At 43.4% G+C, this 16,702-nt stretch overlaps 1 protein-coding gene across 1 annotated transcript in view; it reads left to right on the top strand.

Moving 5' to 3' along the window:
- The window catches only part of LOC126194976 (acetylcholinesterase 1-like), a 187,051-nt gene that overhangs the window by 26,613 nt on the left and 143,736 nt on the right, over positions 1-16,702 (top strand). The window contains exon 2 of the mRNA XM_049933382.1: positions 10,237-10,345. Within this exon, the coding sequence (XP_049789339.1) occupies positions 10,316-10,345 (30 nt within the window). The 5' untranslated portion in view covers positions 10,237-10,315. The remainder of the gene's footprint in view (positions 1-10,236; positions 10,346-16,702) is intronic.

Consider the following 16,702-nt stretch of genomic DNA (forward strand, 5'->3'; position numbering starts at 1 on the left):
TATCGTCGCTATTGGCAACTGAATTTTGACGCCTCCACGCATGCGCACTTTCTGCCTAAGACTGGCATAAATAGGAGGCTATAGTCATGCCTTAGCACCCCCCATCTACAGACAATCCAAGCCAAGGCACGCTCCCGACTCCATCTCCTCAAGCTCCTCTCTGACCGTACATGCGGTCTGGACCCCTCCACCATCCTCCACACCTATAAATCCCTCATCCGCCCTATCCTCTGCTACGCCCACCCAGCCTGGATGTCCGCTCCCTCTACCTTTTACAAATCCCTTCAAATCCTCGAACGCCATGCTCTTCGCCTCGCCTATCGCATCCGTCTCCCCTCCCCCACGCAGATCCTGTTTGACCTTATCCCGTTCCCCCTCCTCCTCCTTTTCCTCGAACAGATACGGATCCTCTACACCTCCCGTAAACTAGATCCCCCTCACCCTCTGGTCTCTCACTTCCTTTCTCACCCCCGTCCGCTGCCGCGCCTGTATTTCCACGTCCCACCTGCTCTACATCTCTCCACTCTCCTTACCCTCTCCCAAGGTGGCTTCCGCCAGCTCCCCCTCCCTGATGATGCCCTCCTCCCCTCCATCTACCGCTCCTATCAACTTTGATCCTCCCCTCCCACTTCCTGTGTTTTTTCCTTAGGGCACCCTCTCTCCCTTCTCTCTCCCTTTCCTCCCTCCTCCCTTCCTCCCCCCTCCTCCCCCAGGCTTCCCCTACCCCACATACCTTCATTCCTCCCACCATCTCCTCTGCCATTGGCATCTCTGCTCTCCCCTCTCCCTCCCCCACCACTTCTTCCCCTCTTGGCAGGTCCACGGACTCGCACACATTTCAGTGAACATTTGCGCGCCGGAGATCATCGCCATCAGTTTTTCGTGTGTGTGCCGTCGTGTTTCTGATTCCGTGTTTTTCGCCGCCCACGCTCCTTCGTTCACGTTTATCGTCTAAATCGTCAGTGTTTGTGCACAGTGCCGACAGTTTTCTTGTTTTTCGTCGAGTGTGAACGGCTTCACGTTTTTTAATTACTGTATCTACTGTTTTTTACCCACCATTATGTTACTTTTATGTCTTCATTGGTTTTTTCACTTATTGTACTGCTTGTGGCTGAAGAGCGGAGTAAAATTAACCGCCGCCAGCCCAACTTGTATGAGGTGCAAAATGACAATAAAGGAAAAAAACATGCCTTAGCAGTGTGTTCGTCGCACCTGAAGATGTCTGCCAGTAGCGCTGATGAAATATTGTGGTGTTTTCACTATGACATCCAACGTCTCGCCCGAGAACCATATATACAACATGTCTGTCGGGAAATCCTCAAGCAACACATTTGAACATTTTTGAACATAGTGTGCATAGTACTTTGCAGTGTAAGCATGGAAAGTGTCCATTGGAGATGGCTTAGCAGGCTCCCATGACAGTTTGCCGTTAACGTCATTAATTTAATTGGCAATGAGAAGGAGAAAGGAGTCTTGCGTTGGTAGTGAAAGTGGCCAATAACGTAATCAGACATCTATAAAAACGTAACACATTGATAAGTTCATATACCCTATGTACACTTAATAATTGAGTTATACATAACTTTGAATGCTGTAAGTTCTTTGGTGGTGCCTATTTATATACAATGAGAACAGTTATCTTGATTGCAACAAACAGTCTTGAATGCTGATACACTTATAACTGAATGTTTGTAAAGTGTCGGCACACGGGACGAGACAGTTAAAGTTGACGTGCATGTAGATGGGCTGTACAACGTCAAGGGAGACATCGCCGTAGGTACACAGGACGATCTGGTTAACATGATTTTGCCCTCACAGAGATCTCCGGCGGCAATTGTAGGCTTTATTTGGCTCGTAAACGACAAAGTCTGTTCACGAAAACTGACATGCATGAAACTGCTACTTTAGCTCTATTAAAACGCAGATGTCCTTCCATGTCGATACGTTAGTACGTTTTTTGTGGTATTCATAAATAAAAACTTCAGTTTCCGTGAATATGTTAAGGCTCAGCAGCCATTTGAGCATCTTCTTATGTGCGGATGCACAGTGCCCGAACTCTTACGGGAATCGTCGGTAAAGCCGCGAGTAATGACTGCGATGGGCAGAGGCACTATGAATATATTGCTGGACAATAAGTTGCGAATATGAGGCGTGCCAGAGATAGGCCCCTGCAGTCCTCGGTGGCTGCCATGTAAGTAGGCGATCCCGGGTTCAAATACCGTTCAGGGCACACATTTTCAACTGTCCCCGTTGACTTGTATCAACGCCTGTATGCAGCTAGGGGCATTCAGTTCATTGTAATATGTAATAAGATAAAAACGAAAAATACACGTCCAGTCAGTAAGGATATCAGCTTAGAAAAGTTCACCAAATCGAAGGAACTCATTCCTGCCAGAGAACGCGCTTATACTTACATAACATAAAGTATTACAGAATTTCTGTTAATTTCGTAGGAAAAGTCTCAAAACCTTTTAGAAAACTGAAGACGAAAAAACATGCAGATAAGACAGGACTCGAACCCTCTACAGTGCTATGTGCTATTTTCTAATGTGATGCCTCTACTGACTACATTTTCAATTCCAGGAAAACAGTAACAAAAACGACAAGTTTGCTGTGAAATGATATAAATAAGGTGACAGATTACTATAGTCTTCAATTACAGCATTCATAGAATGAGGTATGATATTCAATCTTTAAAAGTGACACATGGACACAAATTTAACTACGTCCTCTGTTCGCCAGACATCTTCACTGCCACATTCACCTGATGGTTGTTCAGCATCCACATTTTCTCCTTCTGCAACGCCCAGACCCATACTAATCAGTCAATAAGTCCTTGGTGTGTGCTCCTTAGTCTACTCCAGAGGAAATTATAGGAACAGCATTCTCCAACAGCAGTACCGCAAAGTCCTTCACTGCCTAGTCGCTCTTGTCGGTTTCAGCCTTCTAACGTCATTCTTAGGGAGTTCAAGACTTTCCTTTGTAGCAGGCACCAGATGTTTGCCGTCATATTCTTTTATCTACTGCATTACTTATTTACTTTTCGTATGTGACTTGTTGGGGGAGGTAGGGTCAGGAACGCGCCACAGAAGTATTGGGGCGTCAGCGCGTCATTGCTAGTGCCTCGTGATGCAACCCATTCTCCTCCACGAGGAGGCCACATATCCCTAACGTTTGCGCATTGTGTTTAAGACAATTCGGAGCCTATTACCATATTTCTTACTGCGGTCCGGATATTTACGTGTCTTTTTTAAAGTTTCCATACACATTTTGTATACAAGATGTTCATCACTTCATAATGAGCGACAGCGTATTTCATGTTACAGTATTCTATAGGCTTTAATCGCCGAAGAGTTACTAATTTACGTTTAATTATAAGAAATCCTAAGGCACATTTTTTCATGAATCTTCGATGTACCGTTGCCTTATAATGGCTACCTCTCAAACACTCGAGCTATAACGCGATAATAACTAAATATGAAAATTCTTTACGCTGTTTTATTGCAATAAATCCTGCTAATAATGATTTGTTCCCGTGACATTCAGTGTGCTGGTGCTTAGAAACAGCATATATTCCTGGGGTGTAGGGTATGGCATAAACCCATCGAACATCGGTTTCTGCTGAAACGACAAATACAAGATGGCGTCTAGCTTTCTGCTTGTAACACAGTTAGCGTTCTTTTCTCCTGTTGGTTCTACTTTACGTGACAGGACGGCGAAATATCGCACACCTTAACATAACAAGCTCAAAATAACGTAACAAACGCGTGACGACATGGTTTCTCAATATGAAATAACAGGAAGTGACGTCACAAAACTCGTAGAGCGCCCGTCATTGTCAGCTGACTCGCTCCGTGTACCGACGGCTTAACGTTCAGTAGCATCATGCTACGTTTATTTATTGTCTCACTACAGTCTTCTGTACTGCTGTTGATAAATCCGTCGATGCACTCGATCTGGGGAAAAAGACTGAGTGCGGATGCTTAAAAAGATGCACCAGACAGCCAGAGTAGCGTGCATTGCAATCGTGTCAATTCCACTTACCCATATCAGTTCCGCGTCCTCTGGTGGTGTGCATGTGTGGCGCCACCCATTGCAGACAGAGAGGGAAGCAAGAGCGACCTCGCACGGTGGCGCGCTGGCGAGACGTTCAAAAGTGCCGTCTTCTTTGTAGCTGCGAATGGCTGGGTGTGATCGACTTCACTGCTTTTACCACTAAAACCTGGAGTTGAAGGCTCACAAGGACATACTGAGGAAAGCTACCTGAGTAAGCCAGAGTAAGCAACTAAGTCGCTGCGGACGAGATATATTAGTCTCACAACTGGTTTTCACGAGAAAAAGTCACCGCAATTAAAGCGGTCTGTGATTTATACTGAAACATTACACTGCGAATGGATGTCACAGTGTTAATGTGCGAGACGTTTTGTCAAAAGAATCTCTCAGTCAGTAATCTGCAGTGCACGTCATTGCCGTATAGGTGTGGCAGTGTGTGACAACGTTCCACTTGAAAGAACACCGTAATGTGTGCTGTTATTAGCTAACTCCCCTCTGTGTTTATCGAGTGTAATGATTATGGTGCCGACACTCTTACCAGATCTTCTATTCATGTTCTACAGATATTTCATAAGATCATAGAATTTCCTGAAAATTGACGGAAATAAAGAAGAAAGTAATAAAACTAAGCCACGACAAATGACATTTCTAATAGCAGCAAAGGAAGTAGTAAAGTATAGACATCTACGAATGAAGTAATTATGTGCATTTGTTGAATTTGATGCTATTAACAAAGTGCGTAGTCAAAAAATGGTTCAAATGGCTCTAAGCATTATGGGACTTAACATCTGAGGTCATCAGTCCCCTAGACTTAGAACTACTTAAACCTAACTAACCTAAGGACATCACACACATCCATGCCCGAGGCAGGATTCGAACCTGAGGCCGTAGCAACAGCACGATTCCGAACTGAAGCGCCTAGAACCGCTCGGTCACAACGGCCGGCAAGTGCGTAGTGAATTGTCATCTCTCAAAATCGCACAGTGCGAACCTTAATGAAAAAGACAGCAAGGAACAGTGTGGGAAGATGAGTACCACAATAGGCAAGTGTAGAAGGAGGATCTCTTTTTTTCAGTTATCAGTCTTCTGACGGATTTGATGCGACCTGTCACGAATTCCTCTCGTATGCTAGCCTTTCCATCACGCAGTGGGATTTGTAACATACGTCCTTGATTATTCACTCAGTGTATTCCAATCTCTGTCTTCTTCTATAGCTTTCAGCCACTATAGCTCCCTCTAGTACCATGGAAGTTACTCCCTGATGTCTTAACAGGGATCCTATCATCCTGTCCCTTCTTCTTGTCAGTGTTTTTGATACATTCCTCCTTATTCCTTATTTTATCAGTCCACAATATTTTAAACATTCTTCTGTAGCAGCACATCTCAAATGCTTCGATTTTCTTCTGTTCCAGTTTTGCCACAGTCCACGTCTCACTCTTATAGAGTGCTTTACAGAAGACGTACATTCTCAGAAAGTTCTTCCTTGAATCAAGACCTACATTTGACATTAGCAAACTTCCCTTGGCCGGAATGCCCGTTCTGGCTGTGTTATTCTGCTAGTTGTGTCGTCCTTGCTCCGTCCGTCATAGATTATTTTGCTGCCTAGGTAGCGGAATTCCTCTACCTAGCCTAGTTCGCGATGAGCTATTCAAATGTTAAGCCTCGCCCTGTTTTCATTTCTGCCACTTCTCATTACTTTCGTCTTTCTTTCATTCACTCTCAATCCGTAATCTGTACTCACTGGACTGTTGATTCCATTCAACAGATCCTGTACTGCTTCTTCACTTTCACTGATAACAGCAATATTATCAGCAAATCTTATCATTTATATCCTTTCCATTCTTTTGTATATTATTCCTGCCAGTAATTTGGACACACGAGCTGTTCAGCGGGATTGTGCGATAACTCTCGCACTTGTCGGCTCTTCTGAACTGAGTGGATGATGTTTTTCGGAAAGTCTGAAGACATCATTATCATGTATTTTACTCACCAACGTGACTAATCGTTTTGTTGGCACTTCCCCCAATTATTTTAGAAATCCTGATGGAATTTTATATATTTTTTTTGCCTTATTTGATTTTGTCTTCCAAAGTTCTTTTTAAATCTGATTCTAGTACTGAATCCTCTCTTCTCCCATTCAATCATCTCACAAGACATGTCCTCCCCACGATAGAGGCCGTCAGTGCACTCTCAGGCTCACTCTTCTGTGTTTAATAGTGGAATTCCCATGTCAGTCTTAATGCTACCTCCCTTACTTTTCTATCTGCTTACTCACTTCTTCCGGCTATCATTTCTTTTTCGATTTCTTCACATTTTTCATTTACCGATATCGCCTTAGCTTTTCTGCACCTCCTACTTATTTCATTTTCAAGTGACTTGTCTTTCTGTATTCCTAAATTCCCAGGAACATTTCCATACATCCTCTTTTCGTCCATCAGCTGAAGTGTTTCTTCTGTTAGCCATGGTTTCTTCGCAGTTACCTTTCCTGTACCTAGGTTTTTCTTTCTAACTTCCGTAACTGCTCTTTTTGATTCCTTCACCTCAGAGAACATTCCTTAGTGCTTTCGTAACCCATTTCTTTGCACACTAATTGTTTCTGACTAGTCTCTTTAAAGTTCAACCTACTCTCGATCATTTCTAAATTGTGATCTGAGTCTATATATGCTCCTGGGTACGCCTTGCAATCCAAAATTTTATTTTCGGATCTCTGCCTGGCCACGATGTAATCTAACTGAAATCTTCTAGTATCTTCCGTCCTTTTCCAAGTATACCTCCATCTCTTGTGATACTTGAACAGAGTATTCGTCATTACCATCTCAAATTTACCGCAAAACTCAATTAGTGTTCATGCTCTCTCATTCCTACTATCAAGTCCATATTCTCCTGTAATCTTTTCCTCTGCTCCCCTTACAACGACATTCCAGTCACCCACGACTATTAGACTCTCATCTCCCGTTACATACTGAATAACCCGTTCAAATCCAAATTGACTTTCCCTATCTCTTCATCTTCTGCTTGTGACGTGTCGGCATAGATACCTGAACTATTGTTGTAGGTGTTGGTTTACTGTCGATTCTGACTGGTGTCTTTAACGTTCTGTCTACTCCTGATCACTACTAAATTCTGATATGAGTCTATGTCTTCTTCTGGATAGAACCCTATTACTGACCTGTCCATAGTAACTTACCCTCTGCTCTACTTTCCCAATCATAAGAAATACTACTCTGTTACACAAAAGGTCTGCTGCTTTTGTTATTACCCTACAATTTGACCAGAAATCCGTGTCTTCCTTCCATTTTTGACTTACTCCCATTATATCTAGAATGAGCTTTAACATTTCCATTTTCAGATTTTCTAGTTGGCCTGCCACGTTCAAACTTCTAACACTCCACGCCGTGATTTGCAGCTGGTTATTCAATCCTTACTCATGGTCACCTTCCCCTTCGCAGTCCCCCCCCTCCTCCCCCCATATTCGAATGAGGGACCAGTCCGGAATCTTTTGCCAATGGAGAAATCATCATGTCACTTTTTTCAGTTACAGGCCACATAAGTATTTTATTAATAATAAAAGCACTGATTTAACGGCGAAGTTGAAAACAACTAGCAAACCCGGCAGCTCTTCTTCTTCCGCTCTCTGCCCATCTCCTCATTACATGTCTTTACCGCGCCCTCTTTGTTAATCTCCTCATCCCCCCTCTCCCTGAACTTCAGCCTTGATTTTCGTTATCGCCACCGAATCCTTGGTTGTGCACTGAAGTTGTTCATAGTAATTATGAGAACATTATCATACGAGATATAGACGTCTCTCCTGCTACTGGATCTGAGGAGAGAGCAGTTTGTAAATCAGTGGGGAACATTATCGTACGTGATATAGGTGTTTCTCCTGCTACTGGATCTGAGGAGATGGCAGTTTCAATGTATTTGTTTGCAATATCGAAAAACCAGTAACACAACTATCTTATTTAAATGTATTATAGCTAGAAGTGATTGCAAGAATGAAAAAGAAACCACACATTTTCACAGCACAGCATTTTCTTTCTCACAGATATTTTTAACATATACACTGTGCATTGTTTAAAAAATATATATAGTCCATATTCACCTTAATTTGTATTAGACTATCGTGTAAAAATTCGAAGTAAGCTTGTCAAGTAATTTCGAGGTTTTTCCTGACAACTTTTCCCTATTATATTTTGAATGTATAATTCTACTTTATATACATTATAAATATGGATCTCGTGTCGTTTCAAATGTTTATTAGAGCATCGTACAAAAATCTGAAGTAAACTGGTCAACAGCATTTCGAGATTTTTGCTAAAAATGTTTCCCCTTTATATTAATATGTGTTCACATATCATACGTAATCAAATAGTACAGCTTATATGCGTCCAAAGTTTTAAAAGGGCATCGTTTAAATATTTGACGTAATTCGGTTAACACGTTTTCGAGAGATGTTTTCCTTTACGTATTATACACTGAAGAGCCAAAGTAACTGGTACACCTGCCTAATATCGTGTAGGGCTCCCGCAAGCACGCAGAAGTGCTGCAACACAACGTGGCATGGACTCGATTAATGTCTGAAGTAGTGCTGGAGGGAAGTGACACCGTGAATCCTGCAGGACTGTCCACAAATCCGTAAGAGTACGAGACTGTGGAGATCTCTTCTAAACAGCACATTGCAAGGCATTCCGGATAGTTTCAATAATGTTCATGTCTGGGGAGTGTGGTGGACAGGGGAAGTGTTTAGACTCAGAAGAGTGTCTCTGGCTCCACTCTGTAGCAATACTGGACGTGTGGGGGGTCGCATTGTCCTGCTGGAATTGCCCAAGTCTGTCGGAATGCACGATGGACATGAATGGATGCAGGTGATCAGACAGGGTGCTTACGTACGTGTCACTCGTCAGAATAGTGTCTAGACGTATCAGGGATCCCATATCACTCTAACTACACACCATTACAGAGCCTCCACCAGCTTGAACAGTCCCCTGCTGACATGCAAGGTTCATGGATTCATGAGGTTGTCTCCATACTCATCACGTCCACCAGCTCGATGCAATTTGAAACGAGACTCGTCGGACCAGTCAACATGTTTCCAGTCATCAACAGTCCAATGTCAGAGTTGACGGTCCCAGGCGAGGAGTAAACCTTTGTGTCGTGCAGTCATCAAGGGTACACGAGTGGGCCTTCGGCTCCGAAAGCCCATATCGATGATGTTCCGTCGAATGGTTCGCACGCTGACACTTGTTGATGGCCCAGCATTGAAATCTGCATCAGTTTGCGGAAGGGTAGCACTTCTGTCACGTTGAACGATTCTCCTCAGTCATCGTCTGTGCCATTCCTGCAGGATTTTTTCCCGGCCGCAGTGACGTCGGAGACTTGATGTTTTACAGGCTTCGTGATATTCGTGGTACATCAGTGAAATGGTTGTACTGGAATATCCCCCCCTTCATCGCTATCTCGGAGATGTGTCGCATCGCTCGTGCGCCGACTATAACACCACGCTCAAACTCACTTAAATCTTGATAACCTGCACTGTAGCACATTAACCGATCTAACAACTGCGAGAGACATTTCTTATCTTATATAGGAATTGCCGACTGCAGCGCTACATTCTGCCTGTTTACATACCTCCATACTTGAATACGTATGCCTATACCAGTTTCTTTGTCGCTTCACTGGGTATATATATATATATATATATATATATATATATATATATATATATATATATATATATATATGATGTCAGTCAAAATGTTTGTTACAGGGTCGTGTAAAAACTTGAAGTAAATTGATCCAGAACTATTCAAGATTTTTGGTAACAACGTTAGGCGACAAGTTGTCTTTATGTTGTTGTATAACAAGTAATAGCCTCCCACGGTGGCCGAGCGGTTCTAGGCGCTTCAGTCCGGAACCGCGCGACTGCTACTGTCGCAGGTTCGAACCCTGCCTCGGGCATGGATGTGTGTGTTGTCAGGTTAGTTAGGTTTAAGTAGTTCTACGTTCTAGGGGCCTGATGACCTCAGATGTTAAGTCCCATAGTGCTCAGAGCCATTTGAACCATTTTTATAACAAGTAATATTGGATGAGTTACTGTAATTTTCATTTATTTTACACTTAAAGAAAACTTTTTTCTCTCTTGACATTTCTAATATTATTCCATTGTTTCTTCTAATGTTACAGGGTGGAATAAGCTTTTTCAATCTCAAATTATTATAATTCGTCGTTCCGTCAAGTCTACGGCTCCTTACCAGCTACTGGAATGAAGAAAAACCTGGTGAAATTTATAATGGTGCGTATTTGCTTCAAACCTGTTCTACTTCAAGAAGCAAAAATTTATTCTACATCAATTAAAAACTCTAGCTACTTTCACAACATCTTTTATCTCCAAAACACAATGAAAATATATAATAACTGCGACAGAAGAAAGGGAGCTTTGCGAGATCGCATCAGAGGGCCACACGTGAACAATAGTAGTAGTAGGTGAATAACAAAACAAAGTCAGAAAGCGCAATAAAGAATCTGATACTACTTCAAGTAGAATCTTCACTGCTCCATGCCAGAGACTTGAACTTAATCTATCGGTTCAAGGCATATTTGTCACACTGTTTTGAACATTCCAGTTACGTTTGCGTTTCTCTCGGTTCAGTCTCCCTTGTCAAAACAAGTGTGAACTTATATGCCGCGTATTCAGAGCGAAAATAGGAATGGTAATGTAACTGGTAAAGAAAAGAAGTATAGAAACAGCATGTGTTTAGAAGATTTGTTCACTGTAGTAGATCGCAGTGTTGTTAGGCAAATACTGTAGGGATACATAAAGGAAGTGTACAACTTTTCCATACACTACACCCATGAAATAGCGGAGGTCTTTACGGCGGCTGTATTTCGTAGCACTGTTGGCGATCGACTGTGATTCCAGGCACGGCTTATTTTGCATTTCGTCTTGTACAGAATGCAACAGAATAGGACACTGGAAAATAAAGCTCGACGTTCGATACCTCAGGTTGCAAATACAAGTGTGTACGAGGTAAGTATTGGTTCAAACTTCTGTTATAGGATACGACTATGATTTCTGGAAACATGTACGACATCCGACTGATTTGACGGCGTGTTGAGCTTCAGGTTTCATATTGTAGCCTCTGTACTGTGAACTCTGAACCCAACACAGACTGCAAACTTTGTAAAGGAATTTGTACAAGACAAAATTTGGATTCTTTTAGTAATGCGTCGCTAGAGATAGGAAGAATGGCTCGCGCTGCGTTGATGTACTTGTGGAAAATTCTTGCACATTGTACCGGGATCAACGTCTTTTCCGATTAGTCTGATGATTAGGCACCTCGAACAGCAGCATAGAGCGCAAGTTCCGTTAATACACTGCCCCCCAAAAAAAGTGACGCACGTAGAAGAAATGTAACTTCGTATATGTACACAACATTGGAGGGTCCTTAAATTGTTGGAGTTACAATTCCTTCTGACAGGTATAACGACCACTAGAGTAAATTAGTGTTGTTCCTGTTTATTGTTTCCATGCCTGGTAGGATCTGTACGAGGAGTGAACAGGGTCTTATGCTGAGTGGTCATAGTGAAGGACACAGAGATAACGCTTACTCGTGTTAAGACAGCGTCAGTGTGTTCGGAAAAAGTCTCGTGGGTGTCCATTTGGCCGGCTGGTCGGATCGTGCATAATCTAGATCTGTGGTGTGTTTTGGATGTTACAGAGTCCTGGTGTTGGACTGTGGTGCAAAGTGAGGACTAATAAATGACACGATGGCTGCATTGTGCAACCGTAGTATCGTAACACCTTCATATCTGCACCTGCCATGCTACATATACATCTGGTATAGGCATGCGTATTCATATCAATGGATATGTAAACAGGCAGAATACGGCCCTGCGGTCGGCAACGCCTACATAATACTACTGTCTGCCGAAGTTGTTAGATCGTTTACTGCTGCTACAATGGCAGGTTATCAAGATTTAAGTAAGTCTGAACGTGGTGTTATAGTCGGCGCAATAGCGATGGGACACAGCATTTCCTAAGTAGCGATGAAGTGCTGATTTTCCAGTGTGACCATTTCACTAGTGGACTGCCAATATGAGGAATCCGGTAAAACATCGAATCTCCTACATCACTGTGTCCGAAAAAAGATCCTGCAAGAGCGGGACCATCGACGACTGAAGAGAATCGTTCAACGTGACAGAAGTACAACCCTTCTGCAAATTGCTGCATATTTCAATACTTCCACATACTGTAGCAGGTTTCAACGCTGTGCCATCAACCATCTAACGAAACATCATCGATATGGGCTATTGGAGCCGAAGGCCCACTCATGTACCCTTGATGACTGCACTACACAAAGGTTTACTCCTCGCCTGGGACCGTCAACTCCGACAATGGACTGTTGATGACTGGAAACATGTTGATTGGTTCAACGAATCTCGTTTCAAACTGTATCGAGCTGGTGGACGTGATGAGTATGGAGACAACCTCATGAATCCATTAAACCTGTATGTCAGCAGGGGACTGTTCAAGCTGGTGGCGGCTCTGTAATGGTGTGTAGTTGGAGTGATATGGGATCCCTGATACGTCTAGATACTACTCAGACGCGTGACACGTACTTAAACACCCTGCCTGGTCACCTGCATCCATTCATGTCCATCGTGCATTCCGACAGACTTGGGCAATTCCAGCAGGACAATGCGACCACCCTCACGTCTAGTATTATACAGAGTGGAGCCAGAGGTACTCATCTGAGCCTAAACACTTCCGATGGCCGCTATACTCCCCAGATATGAACTTTATTGAGTATATCTGGGATGACTTTTAACGTGCTGTTCAGAAGAGATCACCACCTCCTTGTACTCTTACAGATTTATGGACAGCCCTGCAGGATTCACCATGTCAGTTCCCTCCAGTTCCTTCGACATTAGTCGAGTCCATGCTACGTCGTGTTGCGCCAGTTCTGCGTGCTCACGTGGGCACTATACCATATTAGGCATGTGTACCAGTTTCTTTGGCTCTTCAGTGTACATCCAGATAGATACTCCGCAAATCCCGCACCATGCGTTGCGGATGAGACCCTGTACCACTACTAGTCATTTCCTTTCCTGATCCACTTACAAACAGAGCGATGGTGAAACGACTGTCTGTATGCCTCCGTACTAGCCCTAATTTCCTGTATCTTATCTTCGTGGTCCTTGTGCGGAATGTATGCTGGCGGCAGTAGACTCATCCGGCAGTCAGCTTCAAATGCCGGTTCTCTTAACTTCCTAAATAATTCTTCTCGGAAAGAACGTCGCCTTCCCTCCAGGGACTCCCATTTGAGTTCCCGAAACATCTCCGTAACACTTACGTGCTGTTCGAACCTATTGGTAACAAATGTAGCAGCCCGCCTCTGGATTGCTTCCATGTCGTCCTTGAATCCGTTTTTATCCTATATGCAGTCTCGTATACCAATGAACCACTCTTTCCTAAACTTGTCCCAGTAAACCGAAGTCGACCATTAGCCTTCCCTATCACAGCCCTCACATAGTCGTTCATTTCCTACCACTTTACACTTGTTACGCCCAGATATTTAAATGACGTCATTGTGTGAAGCAGGGCACCACTAATGCTGTATCGAAACATTACGAGTTTGTTTGTCCTACTCATCCGAGTTAACTCATATTTTTCCAATTTTATAGATGGCTGCCATTCATCACACCAACTAGAAATATAGTCTGTCATCTTGTATCTTCCTATAATTACTCGACTGTTAATCCTCACCAAGCACCACAGCATCATCAGCAAACAATCACAGATTTCTGCCCATCCCGTCCGCCACATCATTTGTGTACGTAGACAAAAACAGCAGTCCTATCATACAGGGTGTTTCGAAAATGACCGGTATATTTGAAACGGCAATAAAAACTAAAGGAGCAGCGATAGAAATACACCGTTTGTTGCAATATGCTTTGGACAACAGTACATTTTCAGGCAGACAAACTTTCGAAATTACAGTAGTTACAATTGTCAACAACAGATGGCGCTGCGGTCTGGGAAACTCTATAGTACGATATTTTCCACATATCCACCATGCGTAGCAACAATATGGCGTAGTCTCTGAATGAAATTACCCGAAACCTTTGACAACGTGTCTGGCGGAATGGCTTCACATGCAGATGAGATGTACTGCTTCAGCTGTTCAATTGTTTCTGGATTCTGGCGGTACACCTGGTCTTTGAAGTGTCCCCACAGAAATAAGTCACAGGGGTTCAGGTTTGGCGAATAGGGAGGCCAATCCACGCCGCCTCCTGTATGTTTCGGATAACCCAAAGCAATCACACGATCATCGAAATATTCATTCAGGAAATTAAAGACGTCGGCCGTGCGATGTGGCCGGGCACCATCTTGCATAAACCACGAGGTGTTCGCAGTGTCGTCTAAGGCAGTTTGTACCGCCACAAATTCACGAAGAATGTCCAGATAGCGTGATGCAGTAATCATTTCGGATCTGAAAAATGGGCCAATGATTCCTTTGGAAGAAATGGCGGCCAAGACCAGTACTTTTTGAGGATGCAGGGACGATGGGACTGCAACATGGGGCTTTTCGGTTCCCCATATGCGCCAGTTCTGTTTATTGACGAAGCCGTCCAGGTAAAAATAAGCTTCGTCAGTAAACCAAATGCTGCCCACATGCATATCGCCGTCATCAATCCTGTGCACTATATCGTTAGCGAATGTCTCTCGTGCAGCAATGGTAGCGGCGCTGAGGGGTTGCCGCGTTTGAATTTTGTATGGATAGAGGTGTAAACTCTGCCGCATGAGACGATACGTGGACGTTGGCGTCATTTGGACCGCAGCTGCAACACGGCGAACGGAAACCCGAGGCCGCTGTTGGATCACTTGCTGCACTAGCTGCGCGTTGCCCTCTGTGGTTGCCGTACGCGGTCGCCCTACCTTTCCAGCACGTTCATCCGTCACGTTCCCAGTCCGTTGAAATTTTTCAAACAGATCCTTTATTGTATCGCTTTTCGGTTCTTTGGTTACATTAAACCTCCGGTGAAAACTTCGTCTTGTTGCAACAACACTGTGTTCTAGGCGGTGGAATTCCAACACCAGAAAAATCCTCTGTTCTAAGTAATAAACCATGTTGTCCACAGCACACTTGCACGTTGTGAACAGCACACGCTTACAGCAGAAAGACGACGTACAGAATGGCGCACCCACAGACTGCGTTGTCGTCTATATCTTTCACATCACTTGCAGCGCCATCTGTTGTTGAAAATTGTAACTACTGTAATTTCGAAAGTTTGTCCGCCTGAAAATGTACTGTTGTCCCAAGCATATTGCAACAAATGGTGTATTTCTATCGCTGATCGTTTAGTTTTTATTGCCGTTTCAAATATACCGGTCATTTTTTAAACACCCTGTACTTGCCTGAGGAACTCCTGACGATTCTCCTGTCTCTGATGAACACTCACCGTCGTGGACAACATGCTGGATTCTATTACTTAAGGAGTCTTCTATTACTTATTCCATATGCTCGTACCTTTTTAACAGCCTGCAATGGTCCTGTCAAATGCTTTCCGGAAATCAAGAAATTCCCCTTCATCCAAAGATCCTAAATCATCCTATTTGTTGACATAATATTCTCAAGCTTTTGTATGTCCATCCTTTTAACAGGAGGCGTCGCGGACGACGGCCGTTTACTATCGTGACAAATAATACCTAAAGCCGTCCTTCAGTGCGTTGAAACTGGTAGCGACAAAATAAAATCATAAGGACGGCTGTAGGTGCTTTTATTTGTCATGACAATATTCTCAGTCTCAAGCAAAGTTTATTATATTCAAACTATGAATATGATCAAGGATCCTGCATCAAACCGAGGTTAGGCATAGTGATCTGTAATTTTGCGATAAACACAAGCTAGGTAAGGGGTAAGTGCCGTAAAGTACTCTTTGCAAAACCGAATAGGGATTCAATCCGGACCTGGTGACTTATTTGCTTTCAAATACTTCGGTTGTTTCAATACGTCAGGGATTCTTATCCCTAGGTCGTCCATACGGGAGTCTGTCTGGTGGTCAAACGACGGTATGTTTCTACAGTTCTCCAGCGTGAACGATTTCTTAAACGCGAAATTTAAAACTTCGGCTTTCGTTTTGCTATCTTCAACTGCCAAACCAGTCTGGTAACAGGGGACTGAATGGAATCTTTAGACCCGCTTAGCGACTTTACATAGGACCAGAATTTTCTCAAGTTCTCTGTCAGATCTTTTGCTAGGATATGACGGTGGAAGTGGTATGCTTGGCGCATACACGTTTCCACAGACGCAACGATCTCTATTAACCTTTGCTTGTCGTCATTTGTGGGTTGTATTCTGAATTAACCAAAGTGGAACAGCTCCTGCTTCCTCAGCATCTTCCAAATTTCGTTATTAAACCATGATGGATCTTTCCCATCCTTAGTCCCCTTGCTAGGCAGATAACTCTTCAGACCAAGATTTACAATGTGCTTGAACTTTGCCCATAATCCTTCTACGTCCATGGTACTGGAACTAAGTGACTTTTGCTCACTGTCTAAGTGAGACGGTAATAACTGTTTTTATGCTCTATCTATCAGGAACACTGTCCTAGCCTTCTTGACTGATTTATTAACTTTCGTAGCCAT

This window comes from Schistocerca nitens, chromosome 7 (assembly GCF_023898315.1).
Source record: "Schistocerca nitens isolate TAMUIC-IGC-003100 chromosome 7, iqSchNite1.1, whole genome shotgun sequence".
Classification (NCBI taxonomy): Eukaryota; Metazoa; Arthropoda; class Insecta; order Orthoptera; family Acrididae; genus Schistocerca; species Schistocerca nitens.